At 41.7% G+C, this 17,554-nt stretch overlaps 2 protein-coding genes across 3 annotated transcripts; one reads left to right on the forward strand and one right to left on the reverse strand.

Annotated features, from left to right (window-relative positions):
- The first annotated feature begins 224 nt into the window (after window positions 1-224).
- On the forward strand, window positions 225-8,916 carry LOC112244381 (collagen triple helix repeat-containing protein 1-like). Its single transcript, XM_042309767.1, has 4 exons — window positions 225-541; window positions 6,196-6,414; window positions 6,711-6,927; window positions 8,410-8,916. Exons 1-4 carry the CDS (start codon window positions 431-433, stop codon window positions 8,550-8,552), a joined length of 690 nt encoding a protein of 229 aa, XP_042165701.1. The 5' UTR covers window positions 225-430; the 3' UTR covers window positions 8,553-8,916.
- A 276-nt stretch (window positions 8,917-9,192) lies between these two features.
- LOC112227460 (mitochondrial folate transporter/carrier-like) lies at window positions 9,193-17,508 on the reverse strand. 2 transcript variants are annotated; one of them, XR_006080461.1, is made up of 8 exons: window positions 16,851-17,508; window positions 16,445-16,595; window positions 14,063-14,148; window positions 13,241-13,395; window positions 11,209-11,322; window positions 10,839-10,984; window positions 10,204-10,558; window positions 9,193-10,086 (listed from the first exon to the last, which is right to left on the reverse strand). XR_006080461.1 is itself a non-coding variant. In XM_024392284.2 (7 exons), exons 1-7 carry the CDS (start codon window positions 17,062-17,064, stop codon window positions 10,435-10,437), a joined length of 990 nt encoding a protein of 329 aa, XP_024248052.1. In that variant the 5' UTR covers window positions 17,065-17,508; the 3' UTR covers window positions 9,193-10,434. The 2 variants fall into 2 exon arrangements, 1 of the variants encoding a protein (XP_024248052.1); XM_024392284.2 differs by having other exon boundaries at window positions 9,193-10,558.
- Window positions 17,509-17,554: the final 46 nt, after the last annotated feature.

Raw genomic sequence — 17,554 nt, forward strand, 5'->3', positions numbered from 1 at the left:
TGCACTTTATGTTATTTATACTTGAGATATCCCTTTTCAACAGTAAAAGTTCAAAATTCGCTGGAGCCGTTTGTTGTGAAGCAATTGAGGGGGGAACAAATAGCCTAAAACGGGTCTTGAACAAGTGACCATGTGGTTAACACATGTTCCAGTTCCAGACCAATTGACACGCAGTAGGCTCACATTAATATAATTAATATTTTTAAGTCAAATGTTATTTCCCGCCCATGACAACTTCTGAGTAGGTCCAGACATTTGACAAACTTTAGCGGCAAAAACTCATAAATCATATGCTATGTGAGAACACATTTACAGGCAGAGCTTAGGCGCGCTCTAAATTTCCCTCATCCCCACTCACTTGAAATACGGCGCAGCACAGCAGCAGGGAAACCTTGCCGTGGTCTCTCTCGATCTTTTGGGAAAATAAAAGATGGTATCAACTCTAACTCGTCTGCTGCTCCTCACCTGCGTGATTCTACCTTTCAATGGAGCAGAGAAATTGAGAAAGGCACTTGACAGGAAGGATGTTGAATACGAAAAGGTAAAAAAAACATCTCAATTAAACTATTTTGGGTTAAAGCTGCACAGCCCTCAAAGTGCCGAAAACTACAGAATCTCATCCCGATTCATTTAACCAATGTTTAAGCCGTTAATTGTTGCAAATATCTTTCATTATTTCATCCTTTAAAATATCAAACGTTTTTTTCAAAGATATTTTATTTTCAGTGATTTTCAGTTCCATATATACTACCATCATTTTGAATGGGCTATGGATGATTGGTGCCACGTTGACCAGTGGCCACTCGCAAATGTTCTTTCAATATTATATGGCATATTGGGCATGACTGACTCAAACAAGAAGCTGGCAAAGGTCCAGCATGCAGAAGAATAAAAAAGACCCAGACAGAAGTCATGAGGGGTCTGGCTGGTTCATTGTTTGTTCACTGGGCACAGACGTCAGCTCAACATCTAGTTTGGATTTACATTTGGTTGAGTTGTCAACTAACGTGAATTCAATAAAACATGTCACCATGTCATTGGATTTAGGTTATACGTTGGGTGAAAAAAAGACGAAATGTCATTATGTTGATGACTTTTTGCAAATCCAATTAGTTTTCCACGTTGATTCAACTCATCACATTGGAATTACGTGGAAACGACGTTGTTTCAACCAGTTTTTGCCCAGGCGGTTTAGCCTACTGTAAAATAGTGGGTGGTTGCTTTGGTGTAGTCCTAGTGCATACATCTGACCAGCAGTAAAGGACTGCATGGTAATAACTGAGCAATGTGATTTGATGAACAGCATCTTGTTATTATCTGTCTAGTGTACTGGAAACGATGCAGACAAACCAAACTGCACCAGAATCTCTGCTGAATCCAATTCAAGAACCTCTTATTTGAACAACATGGTAATAATCTCATCCTTTCCAGAGCGTATCGTTTTTTTCTTGCCACTGTAACGTTACTGTGTATTCTGTATGTCTTTAGCAGCATGCTCTCAGCCTGGTTTGAAGTCTGCACACGGTTTGCTGAGACGTCACTTTTTTCTCTATGTTGGGTCTTCTTTTTGTCCAGCTCGTTTGAAAAATTTGGATCTGTGTAAAACCTAATTGAGTCCAAACTTAATGTATGGTGTGTTGGGGATTTCTCAATGTTAGTCCACAGTTACAATAACAGTCACTTTCTCTGTTTACGCAGCAGAAGTATGTTTGTCTGTGTAAAGTATAAACACTTTATATTATACAGTGGGCTACTGCAGTTTGTTCAGCACGTTTCGGATTAGTTAATAGGAAAGTCAGCTGTGTAGCTGAGCGGAACAGAGGTGCCTTTCATGGCTTTTGAATTCTCTCCAGAAACAAATCAAACCCTCATAAACGTCTGAGACATCCATTCCCTCAACGGTGGTCTTATAAGGATATTGGATCCAGTCCTGTATGGCTCAGTTGATAGAGCATGGCACTTGCAATGCCAGGATTGTGGGTTGGAGCACCCATAAGTAATGTATGGATAAAATGTCTGCTAAATGGCATATATTAATAAAGGATAATAACCACATTTTTATAGTCACAGAGGCATTTACATATGGTTGTAACGCTCGTCCTCTTCTTCTGACGAGGAGTAAGAGATATCGGACCAATTTGCAGAGTGGTAAGTGTCCATTTTAATGTACTACTGAACACTACAAAATAACAAAGTGAAAGAACGAAACAAACAAAACAGTCCCGTGTGGCACAAACACTGACACGGAAAATAATCACCCACAACTCAAAAGTGAAACCAGGCTACCTAAGTATGGTTCTCAATCAGGGACAACGATTGACAGCTGCCTCTGATTGAGAACCGTACCAGGCCAAACACAGAAATCCCAAATCATAGAAAAAGGAACATAGACAACCCACCCAACTCACGCCTTGACCATACTAAACAAAGACATAACAACAGATCTAAGGTGAGAACGTGACAGTACCCCCACCCCCCCAAAGTTGCGGACTCCGGCCGCAAAACCTGAACCTATAGGGGAGGGTCTGGGTGGGTGTCTGTCCGCGGTGGCGGCTCTGGCGCAGGACGTGGACCCCACTCCACCATAGTTTTACTCCGCCTCTTCAAACGCCTCCGTGGCCTCTTTAGAGCGGCGACCCTTGCCACCGACCGCGGACTGGGGACCCAAGCAATGGGTCCCAAATGGGCAGGAGATTCCGGCAGCGCAGGACGGACGGGAGATTCCGGCAGCACCGGACGGACGGGAGATTCCGGAAGCACCGGACATACGGGAGATTCCAGCAGCACCGGACGGACGGGAGATTCCGGCAGCGCAGGACGGACGGGAGATTCCGGCAGCACAGGACGGACGGGACATTCCGGCAGCACCGGACGGACGGGAGCACCTGTAGAGAGGAGACAGAGACAGCCTGGTGCTGGGGGCTGCCACCGGAGGGCTGGTGCATGGAGGTGGCACCGGATAGACCGGACCGTGTAGGCGCACTGGAGGTCTCGAGCACCGAGCCTGCCCAACCCTACCTGGCTGAATGCTCCCCGTAGCCAGGCCAGTGCGGCGAGGTGGAATAGCCCGCACTGGGCTGTGCTGGTGAACTGGGGACACCATGCGTAGGGCTGGTGCCATGTACCCCGGCCCGAGGAGACGCACTGGAGACCAGATGCGCTGAGCTGGCTTCATGGCACCTGGCTCGATGCCCACTCTAGCCCGGCCGATACGAGGCGCTGCTATGTACCGCACTGGGCTATGCCTGCACACCGGGGACACCGTGCGCCTCTCGGCATAACACGGTGCCAGCCCGGACCACCTCTCTCCACGGTAAGCACGGGGAGTTGGCTCAGGTCTCCTACCTGACTTAGCCACACTCCCCGTGTGCTCCCTCCCAATAAATTCTTGGGGCTGCCTCTCGGGCTTCCAACCGCGCTGCCGTGCTGCCTCCTCATACCACCGCCTCTAGGCTTTCGCTGCCTCCAGCTTTGCCTTGGGGCGGCGATACTCTCCCGGCAGTACCCAGGGTCCCTTGCCATCCAGGATCTCTTCCCATGTCCAGGAGTCTGGAGATCGCTGCTGCTGCCCGTTACCACGCTGCTTGGTCCTTTGGTGGTGGGTGATTCTGTAACGCTTGTCCTCTTCTTCTGATGAGGAGTAAGAGATATCGGACCAATTTGCAGAGTGGTAAGTGTCCATTTTAATATGTACAACTGAACACTACAAAATACAAAATAACAAAGTGAAAGAACGAAACAAATGAAACAGTCCCGTGTGGCACAAACACTGACACGGAAAATAATCACCCACAACTCAAAAGTGAAACCAGGCTACCTAAGTATGGTTCTCAATCAGGGACAACGATTGACAGCTGCCTCTGATTGAAAACCATACCAGGTCAAACACAGAAATCCCAAATCATTCTATGTTGGATGTCTTGTTTGTCTATTTCTATGTCTGGCCTGATATGGTCCTCAATCAGAGGCAGGTGTTAGGTATTGTCTCTGATTGGGAACCATATTTAGGTAGCCTGGGTTTCACTGTGTGTTTGTGGGTGATTGTTCCTGTCTCTGTGTTTTGCACCAGATAGGGCTGTTTTTGGTTTTCCACGTTTGTAGTGTTCGTGTTTATCTTTTTGTTATTAAACATGAATCAAAGAAACCACGCTGCATTTTGGTCCGCTTCACCTCAGGAAAACCCTTACAGTTAACTGCCTTGTTCAGGGGCAGAACGATATTATCACAGATGGCTGGAAATATTGAGGGGTATTATTCTAATGATAAAATTGCACTAAATCACTGATTTGGCAGATCATTGTGCACAAGTTAGGCTACACATCATAAAATATGTTGAGACAAATTAAAGACAGCAAAATAGAACTCAATTTATTGAACATGAAATGTATTTCAATATGATTGAAATAGGCCTATAGCTTACTGTTTATATTTTAATTCGGCCATCTCTCATTTGAAACATATTTTTATAAGTCGCTAGTTTGTATCAATTGCAAGGACATTGGCAACTTTTAAATATCTAGTCAACTTTGTTCTGAAGATATCATGTTCACAGAGACAGATGTGATTTTATGTTTAGCGGAGATCTTCTGTGTATAAAGTGAAGTGGGAGGGCAAAAAAACATCTAACGGCGTGCTTAGCTGTTCTATGAGTGGTCTGAGGCAGGCGTTAGATTTCGAGTGTTTTCAAGTTCAACGTTAATAACGATGGTTTTGAACTTAGTCTTAAGATGCTTTTGGGAAATCTGGCCAAGGGCTCTTCAGGCCTGGTATATTGCTCAGTATACCATTTGTGTCTCGACAACTGGAATTTAAATACGGCATGTAATTCCATAGCCTACCCCATTTTATATTTGATTTTGGCATTCCTGAAATGCTCATTGTCTAAAAGTAATATGAACAATATCAGCTCAAGTTAGAACAAGTTCTTGAAATAACCAGTTCACTGTAATATAAGCTGACGTTGTCTTTGGTTTCTTATTTGTTATCGAAGACTCAGTCTTTGCACAGCACAGCACAGCACAACCTAGCACAGCACAGCACAGCACAGCACAGCACAACCTAGCACAGCACAGCTGCATGACTAATAAAAAGCTGACATTTTCCTAGCCGATTCTCAACGGTTACTAATGACTCCATTGAGCACTGGCTCACTTTTTCCTATGTCCTTTTATATCCTTTAAGTGAATGTTCTTGATCTGAGAACAATGCTACATATTTATTCTGATACAATGTGCTTAACTAAGAGTATCACATGTTTGTATGTTAAATACTGGACTCTAGGCCTAGTACATCAGACAATAGCACAGAAAAATACTTCCAGATTTCCCCCCATTTACATCTACTCAGTTGCTGATTCACCAAGTATATCTACGTATGAGAGTCTTGCAATAAACAGTCATGTTAGAGAAGCATGGTTTCTCTCTCTGTGTGGTATTGCTACTCTGGCCAGCCAGCCTGTCTGTATGTGTTTGAGTCACTGTGAGTAAGAGGGAGCATCTGTTTAAACAAAACAGAACTGGACATTGAATCATGCTGGTCTGTCTGTCTCAAGTCACTGACTGACCACAAACACAGGAACACAGATTTACACTCTGAATTCCTGCTTCATTCACTCTGTCACTCACTTCATTTGGTCACAAAAGGCCCAGACATTTGACATCTTCTTTTGCACTTTTGTGATTGGGAGTCAAGTCCCCCTGGACACAAACTGGTTGAATCAGTGTTGTTTCCACATCATTTAAACAAACAAAAATCAATGCGATGAAGTTGAATCAATGTGGAAAACTGATTGGATTTGCAAAAAGTCATCAACGTAAAATAATTTCAGAAATGTTTGTCATTTTCTCACCCAACTTTTCACCTAAATCCATGACAAGGTTCACATTTCTGTTGATTTCAGGTTGAATTCACGTTAGTTGACAACCAAATCAACTGTAAATCAAAACTAGACATTGAACTGACGTCTGTGTCCACCATTATCCATTACAGGTCTAGATGTTCATTGTCATGAATGTGGGCACATACATTTGATGTAGTTCATATGATGCTAAGATGACAACATGGCACTTCTTAACTCTAGGTGGTATGTTATTAGTGTGGTTATTAGAACAGTCTGTCTCTCCCTCTTGTTCCCCATTATAACAGTGTCTCTCTCCCTCCATATCTTCCTATCTCCCTCCCTCTCTCATTCTCCAGTACAACAGCTGCCCCCAGGGTCCGGCTGGCACCCCTGGAAGGGAGGGTAACCCTGGCACCAATGGCATCCCTGGGACTCCTGGCATCCCGGGGCGCGATGGCATCAAGGGGGAGAAAGGAGAGTGTGTGAGTGAGGTGTTTGAGGAGCCATGGAAACCCAACTACAAGCAGTGTGCCTGGAACTCACTCAACTATGGGATCGACCTGGGCAAAATAGCTGTAAGTGGCAGGCAATGCTCATTAGACAGGATCTGGGGCACAGAGTAATATAGTTACATCAGCATTATTACTATGTTGATCATCCATAATAAGGTTGATTGTGTTTGTTTAGAGAAAAACATTTGTTAACATGTTATTTTCATTTGCTCTTAAGCCTGTGTACTAACAGTGTAATTGCTAGTAACAACATTGTATTATTCACACTGAATTGAAACCAGACATGAATACAGAACATAAAACATTGAAGATGCTATCATTGGATGCTAGTGTCTCCACCTCTCGTGTGTCCCCTGTAGGACTGTACATTCACCAAGCTGCGTTCAGACAGTGCCCTGCGTGTGCTCTTCAGCGGCTCCCTGAGGCTGAAGTGTAAGACAGCCTGCTGCCAGCGTTGGTACTTCACCTTCAACGGAGCTGAGTGTACAGGACCTCTGCCCATCGAGTTCATCATCTACCTCGACCAAGGCAGCCCTGAGCTCAACTCCACCATCAACATACACAGAACCTCATCTGGTAATCAACCTTACACTCAGTATATACAGAACCTCATCTGGTAATCAACCTTACACTCAGTATATACAGAACCTCATCTGGTAATCAACCTTACACTCACTATATACAGAACCTCATCTGGTAATCAACCTTACACTCAGTATATACAGAACCTCATCTGGTAATCAACCTTACACTCACTATATACAGAACCTCATCTGGTAATCAACCTTACACTCAGTATATACAGAACCTCATCTGGTAATCAACCTTACACTCACTATATACAGAACCTCATCTGGTAATCAACCTTACACTCACTATATACAGAACCTCATCTGGTAATCAACCTTACACTCACTATATACAGAACCTCATCTGGTAATCAACCTTACACTCACTATATACAGAACCTCACCTGGTAATCAGCCTTACACTCACTATGTATAGAACCTCATCTGGTAATCAACCTTACACTCAGTATATACAGAACCTCATCTGGTAATCAACCTTACACTCACTATATACAGAACCTCACCTGGTAATCAACCTTACACTCACTATGTATAGAACCTCATCTGGTAATCAACCTTACACTCAGTATATACAGAACCTCATCTGGTAATCAACCTTACACTCACTATGTACAGAACCTCATCTGGTAATCAACCTTACACTCAGTATGTACAGAACCTCACCTGGTAATCAACCTTACACTCAGTATATACAGAACCTCATCTGGTAATCAACCTTACACTCACTATATACAGAACCTCATCTGGTAATCAACCTTACACTCAGTATATACAGAACCTCATCTGGTAATCAACCTTACACTCAGTATATACAGAACCTCATCTGGTAATCAACCTTACACTCAGTATATACAGAACCTCATCTGGTAATCAACCTTACACTCACTATATACTGAACCTCATCTGGTAATCAACCTTACACTCACTATACACAGAACCTAATCTGGTTAGAGATTATACCACCAACATGCACAGCTCATCCAGTAAACTGAGCTATTGTAGCTAGTGGTAGCTATTTGTTTGTGGTGGTATTTTGCTTATATATCTCAAATGTGAAATCTATTGTAGCCTTAAAATATGAATAATATCTCTACTATTACTGTTTAAATTCTACTGTGAAGCAAGACATTTGGCATATGCATGCCTACTCCATAGTTTTCCTTCTTTAGCTGCCAAGTTCACCAGTGTAGCAAGACCAAAACAAAGCAATTAACAGCCCTCGTCTTGGCACACATACGGCAGTGTGAGTGTTCAATGTAACTCAGGAAGTTGTCTTGAAAATAAACCCCAATTACCTTAGTTTTTCTCTCCGTGACACTTTACCCAAATTTAGAGTAACTTCTCGTCTTGTCCCAGTCTAAGGGTTGTGTGAGGGGATCTATGACCTGTGTATTCCTCTTGTCTTGTCCCAGTTGAAGGGTTGTGTGAGGGGATCTATGACCTGTGTATTCCTCTTGTCTTGTCCCAGTTGAAGGGTTGTGTGAGGGGATCCGGGCAGGCCTGGTGGACGTGGCTATCTGGGTGGGGACCTGTGCTGACTACCCCAGAGGAGATGCATCTACAGGGTGGAACTCTGTATCCAGGGTCTTCATAGAGGAGCTGCCCAAATGAGGCCTTCTTTATTAAGTGATGGGACCAGGACCCATAGAGAAAGAACCCCTAACAATACTTCTGAAGCCTTTGACTACATATCAGTTTAGTTTCTGGATGGGTTCCTAGTCTTTGACAATGTCCTCTGGCCAATCAGACAACTTCAGTTGTGGCTAAATCCTACTACAGTATCACTGATGTTCACTTGAATGTTTTGTACTACAGCACATGGGTAGGGTCTAGTTTATTGGCCACCTGAAATTAGATTTTTTCCTCATTAGTCCCATTCCTGTTTAATAAGGAAAGATTTTGGCTGTGCATGTAATCTGTTGAAGTCGTACATTTTTAAATGAATTACTGTCAATAAAGTAATATTTTGTATGAATCAAGCATTGTGTTACTCATTATACTATAACATGTTTTCCTATCAGAGAATATATTTTTTTGAAAATGTGTGAATTCATAAAGAAATGCATTTAGTGCATTTAAATGCATTTAGACATCGTTTTATCAAGTGACAAGTGAACACAGCATAGCTGTTAAATTTAATCTGAAGCAAAGAAAATCTACCAAATGTTTTCCTATCAGAGAAGAACATTCTTTGAAAATGGCTTTGTTGTTACGCTCCTCGTTTGAATGAGGAGACCAAGGTGCAGCGTGGTAGGCGAACATATTACTTTTATTAAAATGAACACCGAAAAACAACAAAATACAAAACGAACATAAAGTTCTGCAGGCTACACAGCAACTATACAAAAATCAAGATCCCAGAAACTAAAGGTGGAAAAAAGGCTGCCTAAGTATGATCTCCAATCAGAGACAGACAGCTGCCTGATTGGGAACCATACCCAGCCAACAAAGAAATAGAAAAACTAGAATGCCCACAAAGATCACACCCTGACCTAACCAAATAGAGAAATAAAAAGTCTCTACGGTCAGGGCGTGACATTTGTATGACCAGGTAAAATCATAAAGAAATGCATGTGCTGATCCCTTTTTCCAAATGACACGTGAACACAGAACAGCGTAAAATTGAATCTGAAACAACAAAAAAGCTAACAAATACAAAAGCAACATAAAGGTTGAATCTTGAATAGAATATTTTACCTGAAAGAAATGGACTAATGCCAATTCAACACTGATATTTCAGCTGAAGACTTCTGAAATTAACAATATTTCAAAGATGTTGAACAGTGCAATCAGTCTCTGTGATCATTTCCTATGACATAATCAACATGAAGGTTTACATGCACTACAGTATGATGCCAATAAGTTAAATTAAAACAAATTGGGGGTACATTAGTACCTCCAGTGAGGTCTGCTCTTCTGTGATGCATCCAAGAGACAGAGACCAGTCTTTAATTACCAGCATTGTCAACATCATGTCTCTGAGAATGCCAAACCTCAAATGTACACGATAGACGCGAGTCCTGGTTTTTCATAGTGGTAATAAGATCTAATTCCACCACATGCTTTAGGGGTTCCTTTATGGTTGTTTTGACTCGGCTGCCAGAGCTGTATCCAGGTGATATGTCTGCTCCTGTTGTCCAGTTACCTGCTGTGACAGTTCTGGAGACTTCAGTTGTCCAGTTACCTGCTGTGACAGTTCTGGAGACTTCAGTTATCCAGTTACCTGCTGTGACAGTTCTGGGGACTTCAGTTGTCCAGTTACCTGCTGTGACAGTTCTGGAGACTTCAGTTGTCCAGTTACCTGCTGTGACAGTTCTGGAGACTTCAGTTATCCAGTTACCTGCTGTGACAGTTCTGGGGACTTCAGTTGTCCAGTTACCTGCTGTGACAGTTCTGGAGACTTCAGTTCATGGCTTATCTTATCTAGCACCACATACACTGTCTGAGTCCCTTCCTTTTTGTGGTCCTTCCATGGCTGTCTCCTTAGTCCTCCTCACTTCTGGCCCATCAGGAAGCGAGACACGTTCTCATAGACCACGAAGGTGATACAGCAGGCTGGGGTGACACGGATCAGGTTGGGCACCATGCCTTTATAGAACCCTACAGCTCCCTCATTCCTGTGGAGGAGGGGCCAAAAGAAACACAGTAGTCACTATGTGGGAGGGAAAAAAACAGATTGAAATGGCAGCATTGGTATGGGCAAGATTTCTTGTGGCTCTCTGTAGTTAGAGTTTGAAGCTGCAGATCTTCGTTGCTTCACACTGTTATGTTACCAAATCCCATGAACATGGTTATATGCACACTTAATAGTCAATTATACCAAGTTTTGGCTAGTTAACCTAAAACTAGCTGTTTTCCCTGTATGTACAGTAAACCAACAGTGTGGTCTTGGCCTACCTCCATGTCCTCCTGACCACATCTAGGACTCCATTGTACTTATTATGCTGGTCCTGCAGGCGAGCCCGCACCACCTGGTAAGGGTATGTGGTAGCCACAGCAAATATTTTGGATAGAGCTGCCATTGTGATGTATTCCAATGCATTCTGGTCAGACGGAGAGAGAGTGGGAAAGACAGAGAGGTTGGAGGAATGAAGCCTGAGAGTCACTTCTTTAATAAGCATTACAGTAATTCTTCCAGAAATCCTGCAACACTTAGATGTGGGTTTTCTTTATAAGTACTTTAAAGGTTTATTCCCCATATGGTTGAGTCATTAAAACTAGGTGTATAGAAGTCTTAATGTTTCCTCACTCTGCAGTCTGCACTCACCAGTTTAGCTTCTGAAGGCATTTTCTTGTATTTGTTGTAGTCTCTCTTCAACTCCTCATAGGCCATGAATTGCAATGCCCCGTGTGACGTGCCAAATAAACCAGGAACATACCCCTGGAGGATTAAACACTGGGGTCATTATCTGTACCTGACAAATACACTTTGAAATGAAATGTTATATATTATCTTCCAAATCCAATTGATATGATCATGGTATTTATAATATTAAAAAATACTTACAGCTGATATAAAAACACTAATATCTTGAAAGACAATTTATCCTATTGACTACCCAGGCTGTTCCAATTCCGGTCCCGGAGGTCCGAAACACTTCCTGGTGTCCCAGATCTGAATTAGTCCCTTGTTAGGAGAAGATGACAATCCGAAGTGTTTTAGCCCTAGAGGACTGTCATTGATCAGCCCTGCCATGTGCATGATCTACTCCTACTAACACTGACTTTGCTGATAACTACTTTATTGAGGAAAAAATGTACTTATTACCATGACTGTGAACAGCTGTGTAAAGTAGTTAAGTAAAAATACAACTTAAGTAGTTTTTTTGGGTATCTGTACTGGTTTGGTGCCGCTTGGTTTGCTTAATATAAGGAATTTAAAATAATTTATACTTTTACTTTTGATACTTAAGTATATTTTAGCAATTACATTTACTTTGATACTTAAGTACATTTTAAACCAGAAACTTAGAATTTTACTCAAGTAGTATTTTAATGGGTGATTTTCAGTTTTGCTTGAGTCGTTTCCTATTAATGTATCTTTACTTTTACTGAAGTATAATAATTGGGTACTTTTTCCACCAATGACTGTGAAATGTGGTTGTCTCACCTAGCTATCTTAATTAAGATGAATGCACTAAATGTATGTCCCTCTGGATGAGAGTGTGCTAAATTGCTAAAATGAAAAATGGAGGTACTGCCCCCTAGTGGTAGTCTATAAAACATGCATTCAAATCTTATGCAACTACAGTACATACATAAAACTTCAATAAAGGCTGCACCCTTGTAACCTTTTGGGTAAACCGACCAAATTCACATAGAAATGTGAGTTATAGGTATGTCACTCATTGAAAGAAAGTCTAAGAAGTGGTAGATCTGTTCTATGTGGCGATTTCTATGATTCTGGTTCTTAAGTTTTGTTTTTGCCTCTTTTACTTTCGGTTTTGTACACCAGCTTCAAACATCTGAAAAAACAATATGTTTGGGTATGGAAAAGCTATTTCACAGCGGTTTAGATGGTAGAATGATTCTCTACACTACACTATACTTGCTTGTAAAATGAAATGAGGCCAACTATTCGATATTTGAGCAACCAGGAAATGGAGCAATTTCTGCATAGTGCATATTTAATAGCAGGGGTGATTATTTTCTTTAATCACTGAACACAATCTGTGCTTATTAGAGACAAGTTTCTACTTGAGCCAGGCGGCTATTTCGTTAATGCACGCAACTTTTGCACAATGAAAAGTTGAAAAGACTACCACACTGATTATTGTGACCAGTATGACCAGTATAAACATTATAATAACAAATCCATTGTAGATCAGACTTGCAAAGACAAGACTGCCAAATCATACACCCCAATTTCGCCCATCAGCTCCATGGAGAGCTCCATTTGATCTCGTGTTTTCTTTTTGGTGGCGCCAACAATGACAGAATTAAATAAAAAATGTTGATCGTGGGAATATCAGAGCTTTGTCCATGGTAACCTCGTAAACAATTCATTTAGACCCAGTGTTTATTTGAAACAGGCGTTTACTTGCTGAAATGTCTGCCGATGCCCAGCTATTAAAAAAGGACAGCTATTTGAGACTCAGAATTGAAGTTTCATGGTACATTGCCTAATTTTAGGCTGTGAGGGGTCATAAGGAGAAAACATGTTTACATATGACACCATTCACATGTCCTGCACATTCACTGGACCTGACCTGTAAGCAGACAAGAGTCCTAATAAGCTCTATTCAGGATACAGACATCATACATACAGATGACAAAACCTGGGTTATATTGAGCCTCACCCTGTACAGTCCAGGTATCCCCTCATGCCGGTAGATCTTCACCAGTGCATCTATCATCCCTTTGTACTGTTTCCTGGTGGGATCAGCGTTGTACTGCAGCACCAGGCGAGTCTTAGTCACCCAGATAGGGTTGGTTAGGGTGAGAGTCAATACACCTGGAGACGGAGGAAACAGAGGTGAGTTTCTGAGCTATCACACACACACACACACACACACACACACATACACACACACACAAGAATTAAACCAAACTACAAGATCTACGCTACACTACATGGAGCCTGTGAAGAATGGAGCTGGTGAAGACATCCCTATCTCATTAAGTTGAATTAAAGTCACTTGAGGTTGGTAGAACACGACACAGAGCAGTAGTGTCTTTCTTCCCTTTACCATTGTCTGGCAGTGAGTGCAGTGGATTAGTTTATTCCACTGAACTCTCTAACATGATTAGGGTAAATCACATGACTGTATATAGCCAGAAAAATAATAAAATGTCAGCAAATTGACCAGTAACTGTATACATTTTACTGTATACATGTATACTGTGTACTTTTTCCTTAGTCAGAGTCAAATATGTTGTTCCAACCAGTCAGTCTGATTCAACTAATCAAAGTCTGGACTAGAGGAGCAGACTATGATATGTTATTTAGCTGTGTAACGGTAACTGTTTGATTGGAATGAAAGCATGGACCGACCCACACCGGTCCTATGCGGATAAATCAAACAGTGTTGACCTTCGAAGTTATGGTTATAGACATTGTATTGACCTCACGCCACCATCAGTGTGTGTGTCCCTGGAGTCTAGCCAAAGGCAGTACTAACCTGCTTGGGCGGCTGACAGCAGGTGTTCTGTGGCACTCAGTTCAGAATGACGGCCTTCCTTAGTGTACGCCTTGATGGCATTGTAACTGTGGGGGAAGTTAACACAGACAGTACAGAAAATTAATTGGACACTTCAATAGACAAATCCCTAAGCTACCATTGCTATTTAAAAGTGCTATTGTCAACAGTCATGTTAAGTTATGAGTTCATATTTGATTGGATAGATCACGGAGTTTCAAACTGGACTACAGGATATCTTCCATTTTTTTTGGGGGGGGGTTCATGTGAAAAATAATTATATTATGAAATCGCTAACTGCAACAGAATACCATCGTGGATACAATTTCTATGTCTCTGTGTCCAGTATGAAGGAAGTTAGAGGTAGTTTCACAAGCCAATGCCAACTAGAGTTAGCGTAATGACTTGAAGTCTACATGAACCGTTCCTGTTCAACCGACTCTGGGGAAGTCTCGAACTACCACTTTAATATAGAGGAAATTACAGTCATTGGAGCTAATTACAGGGATTTTGCTGTATAGGAAATTCTTAGGCAGGCCGTGGTCATTTTCAGGACAGAAAAACTGTTTCAGTGTCAACTTAAACAACCAAAACCAGATAGAAAGCATGCTATATATACACAGTACAAAAGTTTGGACACACCTACTCACTTATAACAGAATCAATAGGCATGTGCCCTGAATGCGATATATATATATTTTTTAAAGATTCTCCCTGACTGTCTAGCTATTATTTGACTGTTAGTACTCAAAGATGGTATTATTAAAAATATATACAGTACCAGTCAAAAGTTTGGACACACCTACTAATTTTCTAAATTGTATAATAATAGTGAATACATCAAAACTATGAAATAACACATATGGAATCATGTACTGTAGTAACCAAAAACAGTGTTGAACAATTAAAAATATATATTATCTTTGAGATTCTTCAAATTAGCCACCCTTGGCCTTGATGACAGCTTTGCACACTTTTGGGATTCTCTCAACCAACTTCATGATGAATGCTTTTCCAACAGTCTTGAAGGAGTTCCAACATATGCTGAGCACTTGTTGGCTGTTTTTCCATAACTCTGCAGTCCAACTCATCCCAAACAACCTCAACTGGGTTGAGGTCGGGTGATTGTGAAGGCCAGGTCATCTGATGCAGCACTCCATCACTCTTCTTCTCAGTCAAATAGCCCTTAAACAGCCTGGAGGTGTGTTTGGTCATTGTCCTGTTGAAAAACAAATTATAGTCCCACTATGCGCAAACCAGATGGGATGGCGTATCACTGCAGAATGCTGTGGTAGCCATGCTGGTTAAGTGTGCCTTGAATTCTAAATAAATCAGTGTCACCAGCAAAGCACCCCCACACCATAACACCTCTCCCTACATGAATCACAGTGGGAACCACATGTGGAGATCATCAATTCACCTACTCTGCTTCTCACAAAGATACGGCGGTTGTAACCAAAAATCTAAAATTTGGACTCATCAGACCAAAGGACATGTCCATTGCTCGTGTTTCTTGGCCCAAGCAAGTCTCTTCTTCTTATTGGTGTCCTTTAGTAGTCGTTTCTTTGCAGCAATTCTACCATGAAGGCCTGATTCCCGCAGTCTCCTCTGAACAGTGGATGTTGAGATATGCCTGTTACTTGAACTCTGTGAAGCACATATTATTTGGGTTGCAATCTGAGGTGCAGTTAATGCTAATTAACTTATCCTCTGCAGTAGAGGTAATTCTGGGTTTCATCATAGCACTTGATGGTTTTTGCGACTGCACTTGAAGAAACTTTCAAAGTTCTTGACATTATCAGGATTCACTGACCTTCATGTCTTAAAGTAATGATGGACTGTTGTTTCTCTTTGCTTATTTGAGCTGGTCTTGCTATAATATGCACTTGGTCTTTTACCAAATAGGGCTATCTTCTGTATACCACCCCTAACTTGTCACAACACAACTGATAGGCTTAAACGCATTAAGAAGGAAAGAAATTCCACAACTTAACTTTTAACAAGGCACACTTGTTAATTGAAATTCATTCCAGGTGACTACCTCATGAAGGTGGTTGAGAGAATGACAAGAGTGTGCAAAGCTGTCATCAAGGCAAAGGGTGGCTACTTTGAAGAATCTCAAATATAAAATATATTTTGATTGTTTAACACTTGTTTGGTTACTACATAATTTCATGGGTGTCTTCACTATTATTCTACAATATTGTCGCCTTGAAGTAAAAAAACATCAACCTGGGATTGACTACTGAAATAAAAAATAAATGTCAGCTGATGCTTGCATGCTGTCATGTCATCTAGCATAATATTGTAAAGTTATTATCCCAGAGAAAGTAGACCAGTTTTACTTCTTCTGGTTATACATACAAGAAAAAGTAGAGTCCCCATGATGCCCCAGCACCCCAGATGTTTGGGGTGACTCCTTGGTAGAGTCCTCGGACCCCCTCCTGCTGCCACACATTTTTCAAACAATGGATAATGCCATTATATTTAGGTCTCAAGTCCAGTCCATCACTCACTGCAGGAAAAAGACAAGGCAGGGGAAAACATACACTGTCAGAGTCAACAGAACATCAACTGTCCATTCAAGTTATAGCCAGGTAGCTAGCTACTCCTATGTTATTACCATGTGCTGATTGCATCATTTGCAGGTTCCCAATCGTACACCTGTCAAATGTAGAAGTTAGCTAGCTGCTGCAAATCGTTCTCAGTCCGGACAAATAAACACCTTGTAACTAAGAGTTTTAGAACCACACATTGACCAATACGTTACCTGCAAATCTGATTTTGACTAGGTCAAGAGGGTGCAGCACCAGTGTTGACACGACTCCTCCACTGAGTCCTGCAACCAAATTCTCTATTTTGACATGGCTGTAGACTTGCTGGATATGTCCAGTTATGGAGAAAGGTGTGCTACTTCCTGGGGATTCAGAAGAAGCAGGAAGTCCTGTTGCAGCTGTCTCTTGATTTGAAGCAACAGGACTCATGTTTAGCTAGTTATTAGCTAGTTATTCTGTGAATTTAGCTAGAAGTTAACATCTACTACTTAATTCTTCAGATGTTATTCAACAGAACGCGCACGTTATCATGCTACAGTAAAATCTAATCCCGGAATCCAAAAGGCACATACTTGAAGTAACCACATCATATTTTAAAACGTTTTAGTGACCCACGTTTTTGTCATGTGGGCAAGCTACATTTCTGTCTGGCACGACCTTTCCAATGACTCGTTCGCAGCAGTTACGCCGCGTTCAAACCAACTGGAGGTATCCGACTTCAGTAAGTTCAAGACAACTGGGAAGGAGCTCCGCCTGAGAAAAATCGTTTTGAATCGTCATCCAACTCAAAATTCCATGCCGGGAACTCGGGTCCCTTGCTTGAACTCCGACTTTCCAACTTGAAGATTATTGCCGCTATTTCAGAGTTTCCAGTTGTCTTGAACGCACCAAGATCACCAAAACGTTTTAGGAAAAGTGA

Source organism: Oncorhynchus tshawytscha, linkage group LG03 (assembly GCF_018296145.1).
Source record: "Oncorhynchus tshawytscha isolate Ot180627B linkage group LG03, Otsh_v2.0, whole genome shotgun sequence".
Lineage (NCBI taxonomy): Eukaryota > Metazoa > Chordata > Actinopteri > Salmoniformes > Salmonidae > Oncorhynchus > Oncorhynchus tshawytscha.